Below are 21,021 nucleotides of genomic sequence, written 5' to 3'. Positions count from 1 at the left end.
ATATCAGCTGCCAATACTTACTTTATACTTACTGTTCATATAACTGCTGCATTAATTATTTTTGGCAGCCACAAAGGAAAGAAAGACAGGAGAAAGAATATTCAAGAAAAATCTCTGATTGGTCACAGGAGTCTGACTTAATTGAAACCTTCTGTATGGCATGAAGAATTCTGGGACTTTGGCATGTTCCCAAGAATCCTCAGAATGTTAGTTTTCTTTGGTCTCTCTCTCTCTCTCTCTCTCTCTCTCTCTCTCTCTCTCCTGTTTTTTCCCCCTCATCCAGAGGTGTCTTACATCAGCTTAGTGCGCCTGAATGTGAGATCTTACAGAAAACTTCAGAGAGAAAGAAGCATTCTTGTTTTTCCCCCTGCTGTTTATATGCATATTACTTGGGATTAAGAAAGCTCTGGACAAATGGTTTGAGAAAAAAAAGCAACCTAAGCAGTAAGTTTGTATTTTTTTTCATTAACAGTACTTTTTTGTTTTCTTATAGTTCTGTTTGAAAAGGCTTGACTATTTACTTCTACTTGATTTATGGCAATGTGGATATGATGGACAATGGTGAATGACAGATACAGATTTAAAGTGTGTATTAGTGCCATGGTCTTTGTGTTCAAAACTTGGAAATTCACTGTTTGCATGGCAGGCTAAAATAGCGGATAACAGAGCAACTTGATACTTGATCCAGTGATTGCTCTGTGAAGCCAGCAGTTGCAAACCAGCTGTTCTGAATTGACTGTATTATAAGGTATCCATCTGCATACGTGTTCTGAAAAATTGCACATAAGAGTGCTAAAAGTACTTGATTTTGCCTGGTAATTATACTTTATTTGAATGTTTCCCTTCCTCTGTAGACCCTAAGTGACAGCTAAGTGAAAGATTCTTTTTCGGTATCTCACATTTCCCCAAAATGTGGTTAATTTGCATTAGTATGATAAATATATATGTAAATATGTATATTTGGTTGGTTGTGATAAATGGAGGATACAACATTTGTAGCAAAAAAAAGATGCATGAACTTTCTGTATTCATTTACATGAAGATTCTATTTCCTATTAAAATGCTCCAGAGACACTAGAAGCACACTTCAAAATGAATAAATGTATAAAACAATTTACAAAATAAACATATTTGATTTTTATAGTGTTTTGAATAAAATATCAATCCAAAATGACATTTATTTTAAAAACAGAACATTTCACAAAAATACATTATTTAGCTTTTAAATGATAAAACATTGGATATACTGTTCACACTGTACTTAATGGAACATGTCCTTGTTATTTGATGGACCACACTTGTGGTCCATTTTGGGAGGGGAATATGAGGGTTACTGACTTCACATTTCCATTAAATGGCCGTGACTCCAGCTGGTTTAAAGTTACAGCAGAAATGGCTTAGAAAATTGCCCAGGTAGTTCTGAGTAAGGGTTTGCAGATGCCACTAGATAATCTGTTGTCTAATGCACTTAAATGCATATATTTTTTTAAGGGTTGCTATGTCGTCCAAATACAGCCATCATATGATCCTGCCTAGCATGCAAATCAACCTTGTTTGTAAACAACATGACCTCACTAGTGGTATGAGGCAGTAATATCCTTTCCAAACGACACAAAATATGTTTAAACTGTGCACATTAATATCTATACTTAAGCTTCTGTACAAAGACAGTATAAAAAAGAAATCAGGGGTGTCGCTAGACTTCAGTGTCATCCGGGGCTTAGCCCATGCGCAGGCCGTATTATAATAAATAAATAAAAAGAATCCTTTCTTCCATGACTTAAAAAATGACCACCCTACCTGTCAAATAATAATTATATTAAGCACAACACTGACACTGGTTCAGAAGTTTATATTAGCAAACGTCAGGCGCACAATAACCGAACAAACACATTTTAATTTAAAATGTGGAGGATCAAAGCGAGAATTACAACTTGTCGGCTCGTCGTTCAGAAATGAACGCTAACAATAAAATCAAAAAGTAATTTAACAATTTAAATTTGCAATTGTCATTTCTCATTATATTTTGAGAATAAAGTAAAAATAATGAGAACAAAGTCGAAGCATTGTGAGTTTAAAGTGGTAATATTTTGAGAATAAATTTAAAGGAAAGTGATGGAAAGTTTTACATGTAGCATCACTAACCAGGGAGATAACTTGGCCATGCAATCGAGCTAAATTTGTGACAAGTTTTTGTGAGCTCTCTTTTCATGAATGAGGTGTGCGCTAGTACAGGAGTTTTGAACATGTGCGTCTGTCAAGGGAGGCACCAGATACATGCTCGCACTCAAGGGAAGTGAAAAATAACTGTAACTGCTGTGAATTATATAAGTCCATAATATCAAGATATTGTATGTGGTAACATCCCCTCAGTTACAGTAGAGAGGAAAACCCAATAACAACAGACTGCTCCAATCTGTCTGGTTCTTTCTTCTGGATAAATGACATTTCCTACATAACTTCTGCAGTGTCCATCTGCTGATGCGTCAAAAGACAAAGGATTTCTTTATAACTGAATCCTATCCTAACGTATGTAACTACGTCCTCAACATCCATCTCTTGCATTAATGAATCTGCTGGCACGGCGTAGGCCCTACATTCTATCGTTGTGATAATGACGCTCTGTTTAGCCTAATATTGAGATTTTTTATTCTAATATTTTTTAATTATATATGATATACATTTTGAGACTATAATCTCAAAATGCTACGACTTTATTTGAATAAACTTGACTTTATTCTCATACGAAATGTAATATCTGATTGCTAAGATTCATTCTCAAACTTTTACGAATTTAATCTCATAATACTACAACTTTATTCTCGTAATTTTTACTTTATTCGCAAAATATTACGACTTAATGATCAAAATCTTAATTTTGTTATGTTTTATTTAACGTGGCAATAAAATGCCATTGTGGGATCACCGAGTAAAGTTAAAAATAACTTTCATTTTTATAGACGCATATCGAAACACCTGCATTGGGTTTCATAAATATGATTCCAGGTTGTTGCTAAAAAAAACAAAGTTTCAATGCTTGATCAACGGTAAGAGAGTGGGTTCCCCCATTTTGCTCAGGTGTGTAGACTTAAGTACAATAACGTTCAATGTAATTTTATATTAAACCATTTCAAAATCAAGGTACCCCAAAGAGGCTATTTAAACACAGCTGTGTAACTCCACGGACATGACATGGAAATGTGAACCAGCACAGGCAAAACGCATATACAGGGAGATTTTTTGCAATAAACATCCTTTATTCCCACTTACCGACTCCCAACTAACCAAACAAGATGACTGGCGCATGCATTAAAATCTACTTGGTGTGTGGATTGTTAAAAACAAATGAAGATTAGAAATGAGGCTTATAGATTGTATATTTAGAAATAAGGCTTGCATAATGAAACCTCAGTGCCTCTTATACAGAAAAGCTGCACCCCGTGAGAGAAAATAGAAAGCTCCCACACACTGATGAACTTGAGAACAGCTGGTAAATGTCAAAGTGTGAACTGTTAGTTAATGCAAGTTGGGCTCACTGTCACTGATTGGAATTAATTTACATTTGAAGTCAGAATTGAAGCCTGCCTTGTTGCTTGTGTACCCTGATATAATTAACATTAAGACTAACTTCTTCTTTTTCTCATCACAAAAAAAAAACTACATTCAGGGCTATTAACAAAAGATCTGGAGCTTCAGCCCTATCAGCCAGGGTCTAGCTACGCCACTGACTGAAATGCATTTTAGATTTGTACTGTTGGTAGGTACCTATAAGCAAAGGCATAGATTTAGGTAGGGATAATAGGGACTGAAAGAGCAAACAGCTCATCAAAATGAGTCGTGTAATGTCTGCGCAAGGACATTTGCATTTTAAAATAATATTTCAGATTTTCTGCACCCAATGTATAGCACTCATTTAGCCATTTATTTTGCACATTGGAGGAGAATATTGGGCTGGATAGGAAAAGCATTTTAGCATTTTTTCAAAAGTAAAATAAAAAACAGGCTAATATTTAATATGGTGGGGCAGAAGAATAGAAATGAGACTTATTATATGAGGAAATATTGTGCCTTTATAGACACTATGATATATTCTCACATTCTTAATATCAACATTTTGTCTTCCTTGCAATATGTCCCTACCAACTTTCAAACCAAACCTACGCACTTGCCTTTAAGTAAACATTGTGCACTTTATATTTATTTTGTTCAGCAAACAAAAAGCTTATTGAGGCTGAGTGGTGTTTCATTATTTGGGTAATTGGCACATAACTCCATGCCCAAGGACATTTTATATCAACATAAGGAGTTTAGGTACATTTAGGTATTTTACATGAATATATAAGGGAAAAGTTATATTTTAGGTCCTGTAACTAGGTAAAATTGTCTTCACTAGTTCATTTTAAATGTGACAAATGAGTTTTTAAAAGTACAATGTAGACAATGTAGACTCTCAATAAATATGATGTAATAATAACTGCATGCGTAATACATTTTAAAATTATTAGCAAAATGCTTTTTTCAAAATCTCACATAATTAGCAACGTTTAGCACGTCACACCACAAAACGTCAGCTTCTCAAATGTATTTCATGTCAGCTACTACCCATATGCTCTAAACACAATCAACAGAAAATCACTTTAATGCATTATTGAAGTGAACTCAAAAGTAGGCAAGAATGGAAGATTTCCAAACCATTATCACTGAGGATTGTGCATGTGCATTTAACCTCAATGTTGCAAGTCTTTTTGGTTGAGAACTAAGTAAGAGAAATAGAAAACCAGTAAAAGATTTTCATTTTAATGATACACTTCGGTCTGGGTGTATAATTTGCAGAGACTCAAAACAAGTGAAAATAAGTGACAAATAAACCAGTGAAAATATTATAGACTTAATTTTATGTCTTCTTTAGCTGATTGCTTTAATATGTCCAAATCATTAAAAGTCAGAAATTGCAAAAAAGCTCAAAAGAATGGTAGAGCAGTTACCCACTAGTTGTCTCCAGAGGGTTATCTCCTGCACCTCTGTACCACAAGCCTCAAGCATGTAAATTCAGAGTAAAATATCACTTTTCTTGCAGTAACTTGTTGAAAAATACAAATATAAAGTGAATAAATAATTGTAAATAAAAATTATTATATTATAAATACAAATAATAATAAAAAAATAGATAAATAATAATATATATATATATATATATATATATATATATATATATATATATATATATATATATATATATATATATATATATATTAGTATTTGTAGCATATCTTTATAAAAAAGTGTTTTTATAAATAAATAAAGGCTTCCCTGCCTAAGCCGAAATTATTATTCTGGATTCACAAATGGAAAATATGCTTTTAAATGTATTTTTATGTATGTATCTATATAACTTGGTATCTATGACTTGAAAACTATGAAAACGAATATTGCTATATAACTTTTTGTGGTTGATTTACTTTTGTTCACCACAGCAGCCCTCTTGATCATTAATGTTTAATTGTACATATTATTTTCACAATATATTGTATATTCAAATTTGATCATCACTTATCCTTGGGCAGTGTGATTTAACATTATAAATGAAAGCTTTACCATACTCATGTGTAGAAGAAAATCTGCTCTTTTGGAAATATCAAGGGTGCAGAACGAAAGCACTGACAGCTTTCATTGAGTTGTGTATGATGCATACACTTCATAAATTGACTGTTACATTTCTGAGAGGAAATGGAAACGCTTTTTCCACTGGCAAAGTTGTTAGGTGTAATTTAAGTGTGAAAGCTCAGGAGGGAGTATATCTTGCATTGTGATGTTTTTCATGGTGCACAGATAAAGTTAACCAGAAAACAGCTTCATTCCAGCATTGACCCATTAGAACTCAGCACAGTACTATAGACTTACACTGTCAACAGCACTCTTGTATGAAAATATGAATGTGTTTCTGAAATCATATCCAAAGGATTCTAACAGCTGACTGTGTATTCCTTTATAAATCATTTTAAAAGTACAGATGGTAATAATAGTATGTATTTTCAGTTTTCTACTGCCTCACAAAGACCTGTCGTTTCAAGAAATAAAAAGACATCACACGATTTTAAATCTATATTATTATATTGTATGTTCCCTAACAACAACGATCAGGTTGAACTATTATCTTTTCAAAGTATTATTAGTCTTACATTGTTTGAGCCGATAGCTGCTTTTACTTATCAAATAATAGGAAACACTGAGGGCACTTGAATTTTTTTTTTACATTGTCTTTCATAATTCACAGACAACAACACATCTGCCTACCAGTTTTTTTTTAATAATAATACAAATTAAAAAATTCAGAATTATTTTAAAAGAAGTTTTGTTGTTGTTGACAGACCTGTAAAACATCAGTATTGGCTGATAAATGCAATTATCTGCACTATCGGATATCAGGCTATTGTTTAAAAAAGCCAATGATCAGGGCTGATTATTTTCTGTCAATCACATGAACTGGGTGACAATGACAGCAGAGTTGAAATATGCAGCTGCTGCACTGCTAGAATTTCACGAGGTAGAACTACAGTTAAAACTTTAAATTAAAATAATTTTATTTCTAACCTAATGCGAACGCAAATGGTGCTTCTACTAAAAAGGGACAAGCTTCATCATTCAGAATTAAGTTAATATAAGTTAAGATCATTCCAAAAATTAAGAAATCTCACCAATTCAATGTGAGCCTAACAAGATGTGAGTTAAAAATGTTAATGTGAGGTAATAATGTTTTATCAGGAAGACTCGCAGACTTGAGTGAAATTTAAGATGATATTTTTTTGATGAATATAAACAGAAAAGTAATGTACAGTATCTCTTTTGCGTAGGCCCTGTCTAGCAGTCTGAAGAAGTTGTACTCAGAACTGCCTGATATAGGAGGCAGGGGCGAGGAGCCTATCCCCGTGCAGGACGGGACTCAACTGGTGGTGGTGGGGTGGTAGAGGTTGCCGCGTTAGCACACTGAAACAGCGTTGTGATGAGTTGTGATGAATTGTGAGCACACTTATAAAGCAACGGCTTACATGTGATTGGCTGGGAAATACCAGCTAGTCTTCCCACTAGAACTACGCTGTGCTTACATTTCTTTTTGTGTCAGTGTTTTTAACTGTGACCAGATACTCTGAAATATTGAAGACTCGTAGAGACACAGGTAGAGAATAAAGATTTTTAGGCTTCTTTCAAAGTTGAAATGTTTACACTTCCTTTTCTCAGGCAAAGAGAGAACTGTAATGGGCATGTGCTAAATAAGTGTCATTCTTGCTTAGTAAATGCCCATTGTCTCTATATACAGTTCTGTGGAGTATAAGATACCTTTATTAAAAGGTCCAAATTTTGTTCTATGACTATTCATTTCAATTACAAATTGCAAATTGAAAAAGTTAGTGTTATTCTTAAAAATAAAGCAAGCAGAAAACATTCACTCATTTGAAAACTTTAATTTTGTAACATGTGTCGTGCTGCTTTACCGATGCACTTGCATCTGTTTTTGCTATCACCTGGATCTAATTTTGCTGGAACTGCCATTTGATTCAGATTTATGCATTCCCATGAAAGTAAAATATCTGCAATGCTATGACCATTGCTTTAGGGAGGAATGAAAGAGGTTTCAAATGAAAAACACATGTTCTCTTCATGCCTAAATTTGCAGGCATGTGAATGTCAGCCTGGCGAGTAAAAGACATTAACTCCAGTTGTACGTAGTATGCCAAATAAAATGCACTGTTCCAGTTGTGCTAGCTTGAGTGTTACGTTCCAATGAGCCACTATAACAAGGAGAAGAGCTCTTGTGATTTAGGAATGCTTGGAGGCAGTGATTGCCATTTAATCTAAACAGACACTTATCTTTTGCTAAGCCAACCAGAATAGAACAAATGCTTTAAAAACGAAGAAAACTGAGTGATCTCCAATCTGTGTAGGGCAGAGCAATGCATCCCTGCTTCACATAGGTAACAGATGGTTTCCACTGCAAATTCTTTTAAAAGGATAGTTCACCCTAAAATGACAATTCTCATTTACTCAACCCCATGTTGCTCCAAACCAACCTTTCTTTCTTCTGTTTTACACAAAAGAAGATATTAGTCTTGCCACTATTCGCTTTCATTGCATCTTTACAATGAAAAAGAGTGGTGACTTTGGGTGTACTCACACTAGGCAATCTGTACCGTGCCCGAGCACGTTTGACCTCCAAAGTCCAGTTTGTTTGACTAGTTTGATCACTTTGTACCATGCCCGGTGAAGAGGTGGGCTCGGGCATGGTTCAGTTGGCTCAGGCACAGTACACATCTAGTGTGATCGCTAACCATGACTGAGCCAAACCCATAAAAAAGTCTTATGGGTTTGGAACAGCATAAGAGAGAGTGAATGATTTTTGGGTGAACTATCCTTGTAAGTATATGATAAAAATCTTGACAGTCATTTGCAATGAGCAGTAAAAGGAAAAAGCAATGAGTGCAAAACCAAAAGTGCCTACAGTTGTCTTGGAAGGTGCCGTTTGAAGAGCCCTTCACTGTAATTTTCTGGTTAGTTGGTTAAGTGACTATCACAGATCTTTGAAAGCCCTTGCTTAAAGGACCACAAATTAAAACCAGATTTTGACACTGATGTGCGATGAGTTTAATTGAAGCCTTTAGATAATGTATGACCTATCTATATCCTCCAATCTATATGACAGATAGAGAAGCTGTCATTAGATTGCGTTTATCTTATATTCTATATTAAGTGACTGGATAGGGTCTAGAGTAAGGAATAGTGATTAAAAATAGTGAATATAAAAAATAAGTAGTGACAATATTAAATAGGTAACAAAGTGTACAAAATAAAAAGTGCTAATAACGTATAATTTGAAAGAGGTTCTAGAATGATAAGCAGTATAAATATTAAATACTGTAGGTACAGTAAAGTATACAAAAGTAATACAATGTAATAAAAAAATATATGAAATCTGGTGAAATGTACAATTCATACTTTGGTGAATATATAAAAAGCTTAATTTGGTGAATATTTTAAAACAGAGTGTTTTAATGAAGCCAAGTGTCTGTCATTATACAAATAAGAGCCCCTTGTTTGTTTTGGGCTTGTTTACAGTTAAAAGTCCCACATTCTGCACCAAATCTTCGGTGTTTCTGGTTATTATTGGGATTTTATTCATTCCTATACCCTCTGTGTCTGTGCCTGTCATTTTATTTAACATTTTATAAATGGATTTTAAAAACTATCAGCCCATTCATTTCCACCACCTCTGTTATCGATATCAGCAAAATCCAAGATCGGTCAACCTCTAGTGTTTTTTGTGTGTGCAGTAATTGAGAAAAATCTAAATGAAGTTTTCTTAGCGTATTTGAGGAAACAAGCAGTTTAGAGTAACATTGTGTATAATGGTGTCTGATGCTATTGAAGTGAGGCAGTTTAGGTGTTTAGATCGTAAATTGAACATTTGCAAGCCATCAAGCCATCACAAGCCATAAAATTATGGTATATTGTAAAAAAAAAAATCTTGGTTGTTTCTGACCATTAATCATTTCTTCATGACTCAGGTATTTTAATGTGGCACAGGTGAAAATGGCTTTAGCAATTAAAGTGTTATTTACTCTAGGTTGGTGTGGTTTTCTCTGCACATTAAGAAAATCCTCACCTACAAAATACACCATTCATCCCAAAGCTGAATTTATCTGTAAAAACAAAGTTTTAAGTTGCATTCTTGCTGTGATACCAAGCTATGAGTCCCACTATACATTTGAATTCAAAGAGCACACTTTGTCCTCATTGCAAAATCACTGACACTATTTTTGACTTTTATTTCCTCCTTCCTTATGTGGGCCTCATGATGTTTATGAGGTAACCAGGCTCTATGTGCAAGGCCTTGGTTTACTTTATCCTTCTTCACTTATTGCATGCGAATCATGTTGACGGTAGCGCCTAGAAGAGGCAGTGTTATGAGTAATTGACTCTTTTTGCCAGGTTGTACTGAAGAGCCGGCATTGTGGTTTGGAATCAGCTAAATTCTACTATATTTACACTTAGAGGTCTCACGAGGGCCACGGCCTTCTTGTGCACTATTGGCCCTCTGTGCTGTGAGGTGTGATGTTCAATGAGAGGTTCCTTGAAATTAATGTTTGTTTCTACACAAATACTGTAAAAATAAGATACAAAAATATTTTTTTTAGTATGATTTTTTGGGGGATTATTTATTTTCTGAAAAAATGTACAAAACTTCTAGCCCGTGTTAGAGTGGGAAAATAACTTTCCTGGGAATGGTAAATTCTCACCATGAAACTCGAAACCAGGTATAGTTTAAACAGATATTTAGGTGCCTGATCTGCTTTCAACCACTCCTTTATACATTTTTAGAAGGTTTGTCTTAGATTCATTGACCCTGTGGGGTTTTATCTTTTCATATGAAGTTAGGGTTGCAGCTACAAATGGTTTGCTGATTGCTGGTTTTGCTGATTGACCAGTCTTGTTTTGAAGATTAAATATTCAATTTAACCTCAAATAACCAGCTCACTTGAAGAGCTGGTGGTCTTTATGGCACCTTAGTGTTACAAATTAGAGGTATTTGGCCTTTTTTCATCATGAACTCCCCTGAGGAGAAACATGTAAGAGAGTATATTGAAAATTAGACAGTTGTTCTCTGCTTCAAGTTTATGATAACTTCATGAAGTTTAACAGGCATTATCTAAGGGGACAGCCATTCTTCATTTCTTTCAGTTTCCAAACATACATCTAGATGCATCTTGACATTTTAGAGAATTAATTGATCCCAGTTTGAACAGAACTTAAAATTCCTCTTGATATTTTGAGAAAGATGAGTTGGCTGTGGAGTGCGAACGTATAAATCTGACTTTCGAGAAACTGCTGGACATTTTGAATGTATTTGATAGAATTGGTAGACTGTAAGCTTAAGCGTCACACAGAAAACACTTCATTACTCATCAAAATGGGAAATGGTCAGTCTGAAAAACACATTATCAACTAAAGTAGCCAAAGACTTTATGCTCCGGATGCACTGTTCCTAAGTAACATCCTGTTTAAATGGCCAATTTTGTATTTTGCATGATGTCCCATTGATTGATGGCGCCTACAGCTGCCTATTACCTGATGATTAGTCTTGCATAGCCAGACCTTTGACTATGGCTGAAGGTCTGGGACATATTGCAGCTTAAAGTGGCCAAGAACTGGTGACTTAAACAAGAAAAAGCTGTCTGACTGAAATGTAATGTGAAAAGTGAAGGAGTGCATTTACATGCACACCAATGCGCTGATAACTACCAAAAATCAGCTTATTCCAAAAATACAAAAACATAAGAAAATCGTGTTTACATTCGATTTTAAATCATTGGGCTATTCTCTGCTTTAGGCATCAAAATGTAAACAGGCATGCACACAGCACTTGTGCACATTGGATAAGCTGATAAGAATGCAGGTAAATGTGTTTGCGTGCAACGATAAATCAGGAAAATTGGCAGAAATCTACCTAAGATAGTCTAGGAATGAAATGCATTCTGCTGGGTGGAAGCTCATTACTTTTTATCTTCCAACTATTTTTCACTAGAATTACAAAGTACAAAAAAATACATAATATTTCAGAATTTTTGGGAAGAAAATTCAGCTGGTGTCCTCTCTTCTCCTGCTTATCCAAGACTTTCTGCCCTGTCACTATACAAGAACTGTAATACTGTGATTTTCTGTATATTTCATTTTATTTTGGAAAGTTCACTCAGGTACGAGGGAACATCTGAACATGTTTAACCACTGATCAAACATGTTTCTAAGGTAGGCAATGTTTTAACTGTCAAATATTAACACAATGTTTGACATATATATGTTTGACATATACAGTATGTGGGGATATCTTGCTCCCCTTCTTTCACTCACTTCGACGTTGTGTCGAATAGTGACACTAGGGGTTGCTCTCACAGTGGTTGGGAAACACAGTTTTAGACATACAGTAGAAAGTAAACATCTCGATTACTGTCGTAACCTCAGTTCCCTGATGGAGGGAACGTGACTTTGTGTCGATAAGTGACACTAGGGGTCACTCTTGGGAGCCCAATCCACCTTCAGATCTTTGAGAAAAGGCCAATGAGAAGTTGGCGAATTGGCGAGTTGAATTTGCATGCCACTCTCCCCGTCATACAGATATAAAAGGGAGATCGGGGTGCGGATTCCGTCAGACTTTTTCTTCGGAGCCGAGCGGTCGTATTACAGCCAGCTGAATACCACTGCCGTTTCCCATTCACCTGACTCTTCAAGAGCATTCTGCTGTTGGATATAAGGCGCATTCCAGCGGTTCTCTCTCCACTCTTCGTTTCGACAGTGCTTTTAAAGAGCAAATGCCTTTAAAAGAGTGTGTTTTCTCTATTAGAGCAAGGCACAGTGAAGTTGAAAGTCTTTTTAAAGACGCATCTTTTTAAAGTTGCCTTTCCGTCTCTGTGCAGTTCCTGGATACGGTCGTTACCTCTCCACCTCTGACAATCACTGCCTCACGTGCCTGAGCAATAAGCACATTGAGCAAGCATTCACTGCGAGAACATGACCATGGCAATGTTGCGGTCGTGGCTTTCCTTCCACCTTTTACAGCCCGAACATGATCCTTCGTCTCGTCTGCTCTCACTACCCTCGATGTGGGTTATGCCACGATACCTCAGTTGGACAAAGCAATCACTGAACACCTGTGCCCTCTGCGTGCTACCACCTGGCAGAGTCGCCCGGCACTACCCTTGCAGAGTGATATCGTGACTGACGACAAAAGCCTACAGCACTGCTGGAAAGGCCGCTTCCACCCTTCACGCCATGGCCCTTCTCCAGGTCCATCAGGCCAAGGCTCTGAAAGAGCTAGATGAGGGTAGTTCTGATCCTGGGGTGTTACAAGAACTGCGCTCGGCCACTGACCGCACCCTCCATGCGACTAAGGTCACCGCGTGTGCACTTGGGCAGATGATGTCCACGCTTGTGGTCCAGGAGTGCCACCTGTGGCTGAACCTGGTTGAGATGAGGGACTCGGACAAGGCACGCTTCCTAAACACCCCAATTTCCCAGGTCGGCCTCTTCAGCGACACTGTTGAGGAGTTTGCCCAGCATTTCTCGCCGGTGAAACAGCAGACAGAGGCGATTCAACACATCTTGCTCAAGAGTCCGCACCCCGTCTGTTCGCCGAGGGCATCTCCCTGTGGCAACCCAAACCCAACCAGAGGCCCACCCCAACCCAAGCCCAGCTCTTACCCTGGCGTATAGCCCCCCTCCGCAAGAGAGGGACGCCCCCCCACTTCTCGGTAGTCTGTTAAGACCCCAAAGAGGGCTCCTACGCGCCCCTGAGATGGGCGATGTGAGGTTAGAGATGTCTGTGGAAATCTCAGAGCTGGTAGATAGACCACTCCTTCCCCCGATGGAGGGCCAGGATGTAAATCCTCTGTTTCCTTTTCTGTTCACCGCACCCCACTTGGGCTGCGGAACCCACATTGTCAAAAATAAGGAGCAGTATCCTCACCCTCCCCTTCGGCTTGTCCCTGTCCCCTCGCATCTTCGCGAAGGCCGCAGAGGCAGCCCTTGCCCGTTAAGGGAAGTGGGCATCCGCATACTGAACTACCTTGATGACTGGCTGATTCTAGCACACTCTCGAGATTTACTGTGCACACACAGGGACCTGGTGCTCACCCACCTCAGCCGTCTAGGGCATCAGGTCAACTGGGAAAAGAGCAAGCTCTCCCCGGTTCAGAGCATCTCTTTTCTCGGCATGTAGTTAGACTCGCTGACAACGATAGTGCGCTTCACGAATGAGCGAGCGCAGTCGGTGCTGGACTTCCTGAACTTATCCAAGCAGCAAAGGTCCCACAGAAATATTTTCAGAAGTTCCTGGGGCATATGTCATCCTCAGCGGTGGTCACACCGCTCGAGTTGATGCATATGAGACCGCTACAGCAGTGGCTCCAGACCCGAGTCCTGAGGCACGCATGGCACCACTGCACACATCGTGGCTCTAACGTCAACTGCTCACCACTTTTTCAGTCCTTGGACCGACCTTGCATTCTTGCAGGCAGGAGTCCCCATACAGCAAGTGTCCAGGTACGTCGTGGTTACAACGGAGAAGACCGGCTGGGGCGTCGTGTGCAATGGGCACACAGCTGCTGGCTCCTGGACAGGACCTCACCTGCCTTGGTATATCAACTGCCTCGAGTTGCTGGCAGTATTGCTCACCCTGCAGAGGCTACGGTCATTGATTCATGGCAAGTATGTGTTGGTACGGACGGATAACATGTCGACGGTGGCATACATAATCCACCAAGGTATTTTACGCTCCTGTCCCATGTCGCAACTCTCCCGTCGCCTTGCGCCTTTCCTCAGGGTTATGGGGAAGCACCCGACGTTTTGGACCATCTTGGGAAGCTCCGTGCAGCCCGAATGCATCTGTTCTTACGCTCATAGTAGCTTGCCCATACCTGCATTGGCAGTTCACGTGACCGTTCAGCCTTTGAGGCATTTCCTATAGGGACCCCTAGTGTCACTATTCGACACAACGTCTAAGTGAGTGACAGAAGGGGAATGTCTCGGTTACTATCGTAACCTCCATTCCCTGATGGAGGGGACAAGATGCTGTGTCCCTCTTGGCACAGGCTGAACATTACCGCCGTAATGTCCGGGAACTTGTCTAGGCTCCTGACTGAATCCGCATCCCAGTCTCCCTTTTATACCCGTATGTCGGGGGAGTGACATGCAAATTCAACTCGCCAATTCGCCAACTTCTCATTGGCCTTTTCTCAAGGATCTGAAGGTGGACTGGGCTCCCAAGAGTGACCCCCTAGTGTCACTTATCGACACAACGTCACGTTCCCTCCATCAGGGAACTGAGGTTACGACAGTAATCAAGATGTTTACTTTCTACTGTATGTCTAAAACTGTGTTTCCCAACCACTGTGAATGATTGTCATGTGTTCCATGGAAATGTATAAAATTCCACAAAATAAATAAATGAATGAAAAAATTATAATAATCATTTCAGGGATTTCAGGTTTTGAAACCATAATTGGTCATAATCTTTTGTGATTGTGAAGAGCAATGATTAATGTGCAAAAGTGACTGATATTTATACGCGTTAAGGGTCTGTGACTCGCACAGAATACATCGAAGTCTATGAAGTGATGCCACTTTACACCAAAGTGTTTTTCACACACATGTTTTTGCTTCACCAATAATGTCTTTGAGAGTACTAAGCTACAACAAATATTTAAAAACTGTCTAAATTTGTGAAGAGACATTAATGTCTAATAATTTATTTTAATTAAATATGACCTTATCGTTTCCGAATATCAGAGACCACAGTTATTGAACTAATTTAAATTCACCAAGAAAACGCTTAAATCTAAACATAAACAAGTCCTTTTATTACTTTCTGCTATCAAAGCAACTGCAAGCATTTTTTCTCTCTTCCAAATACATGTTTTAAAAGTTTATTGTGTACATCTCCTGCTTTTTTACATGGCAAACTCATAAAATTGCCCCTCTGTGACGCTTTCTGCAACTCTTGTGATGTGGAGGGCGATGCGGCGCTTGACGCTGGCGTTGAACGAAGCGTTGACGCCTCGACTCAACTCATGTGAAATGCGCTTTACAATGACGAAAGAACATTATTCAAACTCATAATTATTATTATATTTCTATTATTGTGGTCTTTTCTGATAAAAGCCATGCTCAGCAGTTTAAATAGGCTACTGTAGGAAAATTATATTGTAGATCTGCTTTGTGTTTATAATTCTTAAATATTATACTGATGTCAGTAGATTTGTTACCATGCAAGTTTTAATAAAGGAGAAGGTAAGGATGTTATTGAAACTCACTATTACTGCTGTCTTTTTGGTTGAGAAATAGTGCTCAGACTGAAGGAAGACTGTAGATCTGCTTTGTTCTTTTAATGCTTAAACACTATAAAGTCTCTTGGTAGATTGAATGACTCAAAATGATTCACTGACTCACTCATAGCACATAAGACGTTCATTTGTCACCACGTAGTGACATTTCCAGAAGGGGTCACTGAACTATTCAGTTAATAAAATTGATCAAATTTGTGAAACAGAAGCAAGCCTCACCAAAATACTCTTTATTTTGCAGCTAATTCTACTCAATTGTAAACTTGAATAAACTTGAATCACTAAAATAGTTGGAACTGATGCTTTTAGCTTATTCTTTTAAAAGATATTAACTTTTTCACCCCTTATGAGTTTGCATCCCAGTAATTTTTTTTGGCATTGCAAAACAAACTACAAATTTGTAGTTTTTTATCACCCATTTAGAGCTCTTGCCACCTATGTGACTTGAAGCAAAACAGATTGACTTTGTAGAATCAGTCTGTATGTGTAAAATAAACTACTGCAAACATGTAAATGACTTGTGTTTGAGGCACAAATATTTCCAGAAACTCTGACCTGATTGGTTTAATAACGTGAGTTTTGTAAATAAGGCACAATCTATAGTACATTCTTTTTATAATACATAACTTACATAGAAAGGAGGCATGTTTGTGGCTGCACGCTTTTAAAGCAATACATCCCTAAAGCAAATTTTTGCATGTGCCACCAAAACGTTGACTTGATTTACATTTGACATTGCTGGTGGTTTATTATGAATAGGACATACTGTAATGGTTTGTGCTAAAATGTCATGCGCTAAAGTAGCGCAAATCTAGTGAATATGCCCAACATAAAAAAACAACAACAAACACATCCATATTATGGAAGTCCTATACTTTGTCTTCTCAATTTATTTGATTAGGCTGTGACAGCTTCATAGAGATAAGATCTTTTACTACTTTCCCTGATGTGCCCCATTTGCCTGTGTCCCCTTCAATCATTTTCATCTATCTCCTTGCAAAATCACTCAGTGTGATCACCATGAATGGCCTCACAGAGCTGGTACCAATTTTGAACACAACACCCTCTTTAGTAATACATTATCCTGTAAATGTGTGGAGAACATATGGATGCATCAAAGGCAACAGTCCAGTATTTCCTAGTTTACTAGTCTCACTGTGACCTAGAAAATGTACTTTGTTCACTCTCTGTCTAGAATGTTTTAGCATTAGGGTCAAAAACAGAATAACAGAAGCAACCGCATGTGTCTGTGCAATATGGCAATACTTGAGGGACCATTTGAAATGCCTCTGAGTGTAATAAATTCTCTCTTGATTTCTGTATATTGAGTCAAAACATGGAATTCCATTGGTGTAATTCTAAACTCCATTTGTCCTCTAATTTGATTGGATGAGCAGCGTTCCAAGTGTGCTAATTTTTATACAACAGCGCTGGGACGTTTCACTGTTTGTATCCCTCACTTGCTTGTGTTAACTGATGATCTCTCAAAAGATCTTTCTGAAACAGACTGTAATACAGTTTTAAAAAGTGTTTGGAATGTGAACTTAGGAATGTGAATTTGCGAAATGCTGAATAACACACCAAAGAATCATCTCCCGACCGCGCTGTAACCCCAGTATGCACTGCAGAGAGTAATTGAGGGTCCTTGTAACCCAGGCAATGACTGCTCTTTCCCATATGTGGTTCACACTCTGCTTGGGAGTTCACACATAGGTTTTGCAGAGTCACACGTGTTCACCAAACAGGGTTGTCCCTGGAGAGTTAAAAGCACAATTATAAGAGACCAGACTGATCTCAGAGACACCATAAAAAGGGAAGAAGAGTTCTCATAGCTTTCAAAGCCAAATTAGTCAAGAGTTTGTTCTTGCTTATTGCACCAAACCTTTAGCTTCTGATATAATAAATACTCAAATATAATATGGATGAATTCCATTGCATTACACAGCAAAATAAACTGACTTCTTACATCCCAAAATTACCTTGGGACTAGTTGATTTAAAATCTTTGCTAAACAGAGAAAAGTCAAGTTAGTTCTGAAAAGGTCTTGAATAATTTGTTTACAGACTAAATATTTTGTTAACTAATGCAATGAAATTCATACATTTTAACTTTGACTGAAGTGTGGCCCTTTTTGTGGCCACTCTGTAACATCCATAAATTACAAAAGCTTAGTCAGTCCATGAGTTTAATCATTATGCTAAAGGCACGTTAAATTGTATTATCGTATATTATTTCCATTGTGAATGTTCAAAGAGTGTGTTGTATTTTGAGTCTGTGAAGCCTTTTGGTGGTCTTAAATTCTCTTTTCAACAGCACAACCTTAAATGAGACAGAAGAGGCAGAAAAATGCCTGATCTCTCCATGTTCAAATAGAGGACACTCCAATTCTAGTGCTGTGAGGACAGTTTTATTTGGCTGGTGATTAAAACTTTTCCTGGCTTCTCAAAGCATCCAGCAGAGATCCAAAGTTACTTTTGTTCCAGCTTTAAAGTCTTGAAGCTGGACTTATATAATTGTGCAATGTATTGTTTAGTTCAAAATAGGATTGATTCTAGTGCCCAGTGAAGGTTATCATGGTCACTGAAAACATACAAATTTAACAGTTCACCCAAAAATAAAAAAGTAAATCTCATGTCATTACTTACCCTCATGTTGTTACAAACCTATATGACTCTTTTTCTTTTGTGAACACAAAAGGAGAATTTTTGTAGAATATCCTGGCCACTCTTTTCAATATAATGAAAGTGAATGGGGACTGAAACTGTCACATTTCAGAATGAAAAAAGAACCATAGTGTGGTCCATGAGACTTGCGTGCTATATAGGCCTTCATCACACTTCTGCGTTCGCAGAGCGGCAGCTTCGCTTAGTAGCGTAAAACAACTTCCGCTGCAGTCCGTTTCAATGACAGTGCTCACAGCTTGGAATTACTATGGACTATGTCAGACACATAGTCCATAGTCCAACATATAGTATGTTGTGTAATAATCAGACAGTTTTTCTACTGTAGCTCACAGTCTAATTGGTGGTGGAGGGAGTGACATTTTGACTGGACAGGCCATTCTTACTGGCACTAACACACTTTCTGAGGTAATGTCTCATGACTCACAGTCAGACACTTTTTTTTGTCAAAGTGCTCATTGCTAATATTTCCCATGCATTTTTAAACACGCAAAGCGATGCAATGTTTTTTGGTTTGTATTTACAATTAAATGTATTTTTGTGGATCTCAAAATGTAGATACAGTGCAGTTCTGCAACATTTGAACAAAACGTCATATTACACTGCAGTCAGTGTATTTGTCTTGTTTTCCAGTATAAAAATGATATATAAAAATAAACATAAAACAAGATAAATTTGTGAATTTGGTCAAATTTAGCAAAAAATATATAAATGCAATGACAATGGAACATACAATGAAATACACTTTTATAGTTTCAATATTTTTTTAAAGCCATTTTTGTTTCTCAGTTGAATGCATCATTTTTTTATGGATGTTAAATGTATTGCATATACTTTTTACATAAGATTGTTCAATGGAAAACCAGAAAAAGATGATTAGAATATGATTTTTGCAGTGTACCTGTTTTTGTTTTTGTTACACAAGCCAATGGATTTGTACATGAATGAATGTAAGCAAATGTTAGGATTGAAGGAACTTATTTTGTTAGCTAATTTTATTGTTTGTAACTGTGTGTTTGCTCAAAATGAAATGAACAAAGCAGACTTTCACAAACAGCTCTGTTGATGGTCATTCCTTGAAGTAAATCCAGAGAGCGTTCATTTTCTCTTTGAACTAAGAGACATTTTTATCCAGCTCTAACCACAATGTCTTGTGAAGTTTTCCCCACAGTTTGTTCTACTGTTCACATGTCAGTATAATGAACATATGGAAATTCCATTATCCTCTGCAGGCAATTATTGCATCTTTATTGACCAAATTAAAACCATGCTCTCAATAAAAACCTTTAAAAACAACCTGTTGTGTTTCCCCATTAAATTTGTTTTCTCATTAAACTTGAAAATTTAACTAAAGAATGAAGACCAGCCATTGAAAAGCAGTTCTCACACTAGCAAATATGTGGAATATGAGATGAAAATGAGATTATTAGCTTCTTGCATTTTGAAGACACTTATTTTTAAGGTGGGGTGGTAGGTGTAATTTGGGAAGAATGAGCATGTGCTGTAAAGCCCAGCTATGTTTCCATCCAAGTTGCGAATTTAGCTCATGCAAAAAAATCATAATTTTGCAAAAACAATGTGTGAATATTGTGACTGGAAGACTGTTAGCTCAAAACTTAACTTGGAGTTTATTATAGTTTTACCCCTGCCAGTATGCCCTTGAGTCTGCTGAAGTCCTGCATGCTCCAGGGGTGCTGGAATATGCTTTTGTCTCAAAGTTTAGAGGAATTCCTAGGTATCCTTGTTAAAATAAAGGCTTACGGTTTTTTCTCCCTAATTCTGTGTCTCATTCTTTAGGTATGAACGTCCTGTCTCCATCTGAGATGAAGCAGCTTTGGAAGATGGTCTTTCCGCTCCTTATCCTCCTTTACTTAATAGAAGCTGTCAAGTCTCAAGTAAATCCAGGTATATACATTGTTTCTTTGATAAAAATGAGATAAAAATAACATTGATTTAAAGAATAATTGTGATACAACACAATTACTCAAGCTGTAACAAATGCAGGACTACTACTTTGTAGTAAAATGTACTTCCATGCTTTAAGAGCCCTTCAAAACAATTGGTCACTGATAAAGCATCCCTGCTGAAAATACAAACCGCATAGCTGCTCACCTGCATAAGTTATGTAATAGCAAGACCAGCACCAAACCAGCACTAACCAACATAAACCAGTATAGACCAGCATGGGATTTGCAAGCTGGTTAAACTGGTATTTCAGCAGGGATACTACTATATAATGAAATACTTGTGGTTTATCTGTTGTGGTTTTAATCAGAATAAGTGGCTACTTCCAAACAAAAATGAAAATTCTCTCATAATTTTCACACCCTCATCATTTTCACACCCTTATGCCATCCCAGATGTGTATGACTTTCTTTCTTCTGCTGAACAAAAACAAAGATTTTTAGAAGAATATTTCAGCTCTATACGTCCATACAATTCATGTGAATGGTGAC

General features: G+C 37.4%; 1 protein-coding gene across 3 annotated transcripts in view; it reads left to right on the top strand.

The window, feature by feature from the left end:
• Positions 1-295: 295 nt before the first annotated feature.
• The window catches only part of LOC127654393 (discoidin domain-containing receptor 2-like), a 64,236-nt gene continuing 43,510 nt past the window's right edge, over positions 296-21,021 (top strand). For all 3 annotated transcript variants that reach the window (XM_052141545.1, XM_052141546.1, XM_052141544.1), the window contains exons 1-2: positions 296-444; positions 20,363-20,470. In XM_052141545.1, the coding sequence (XP_051997505.1) occupies positions 20,365-20,470 (106 nt within the window). In that variant the 5' untranslated portion in view covers positions 296-444; positions 20,363-20,364. The remainder of the gene's footprint in view (positions 445-20,362; positions 20,471-21,021) is intronic.

The sequence above is a fragment of the Xyrauchen texanus genome, chromosome 13, assembly GCF_025860055.1.
Source record: "Xyrauchen texanus isolate HMW12.3.18 chromosome 13, RBS_HiC_50CHRs, whole genome shotgun sequence".
Lineage (NCBI taxonomy): Eukaryota > Metazoa > Chordata > Actinopteri > Cypriniformes > Catostomidae > Xyrauchen > Xyrauchen texanus.
This window is presented reverse-complemented; position numbering and strand designations above follow the sequence as displayed.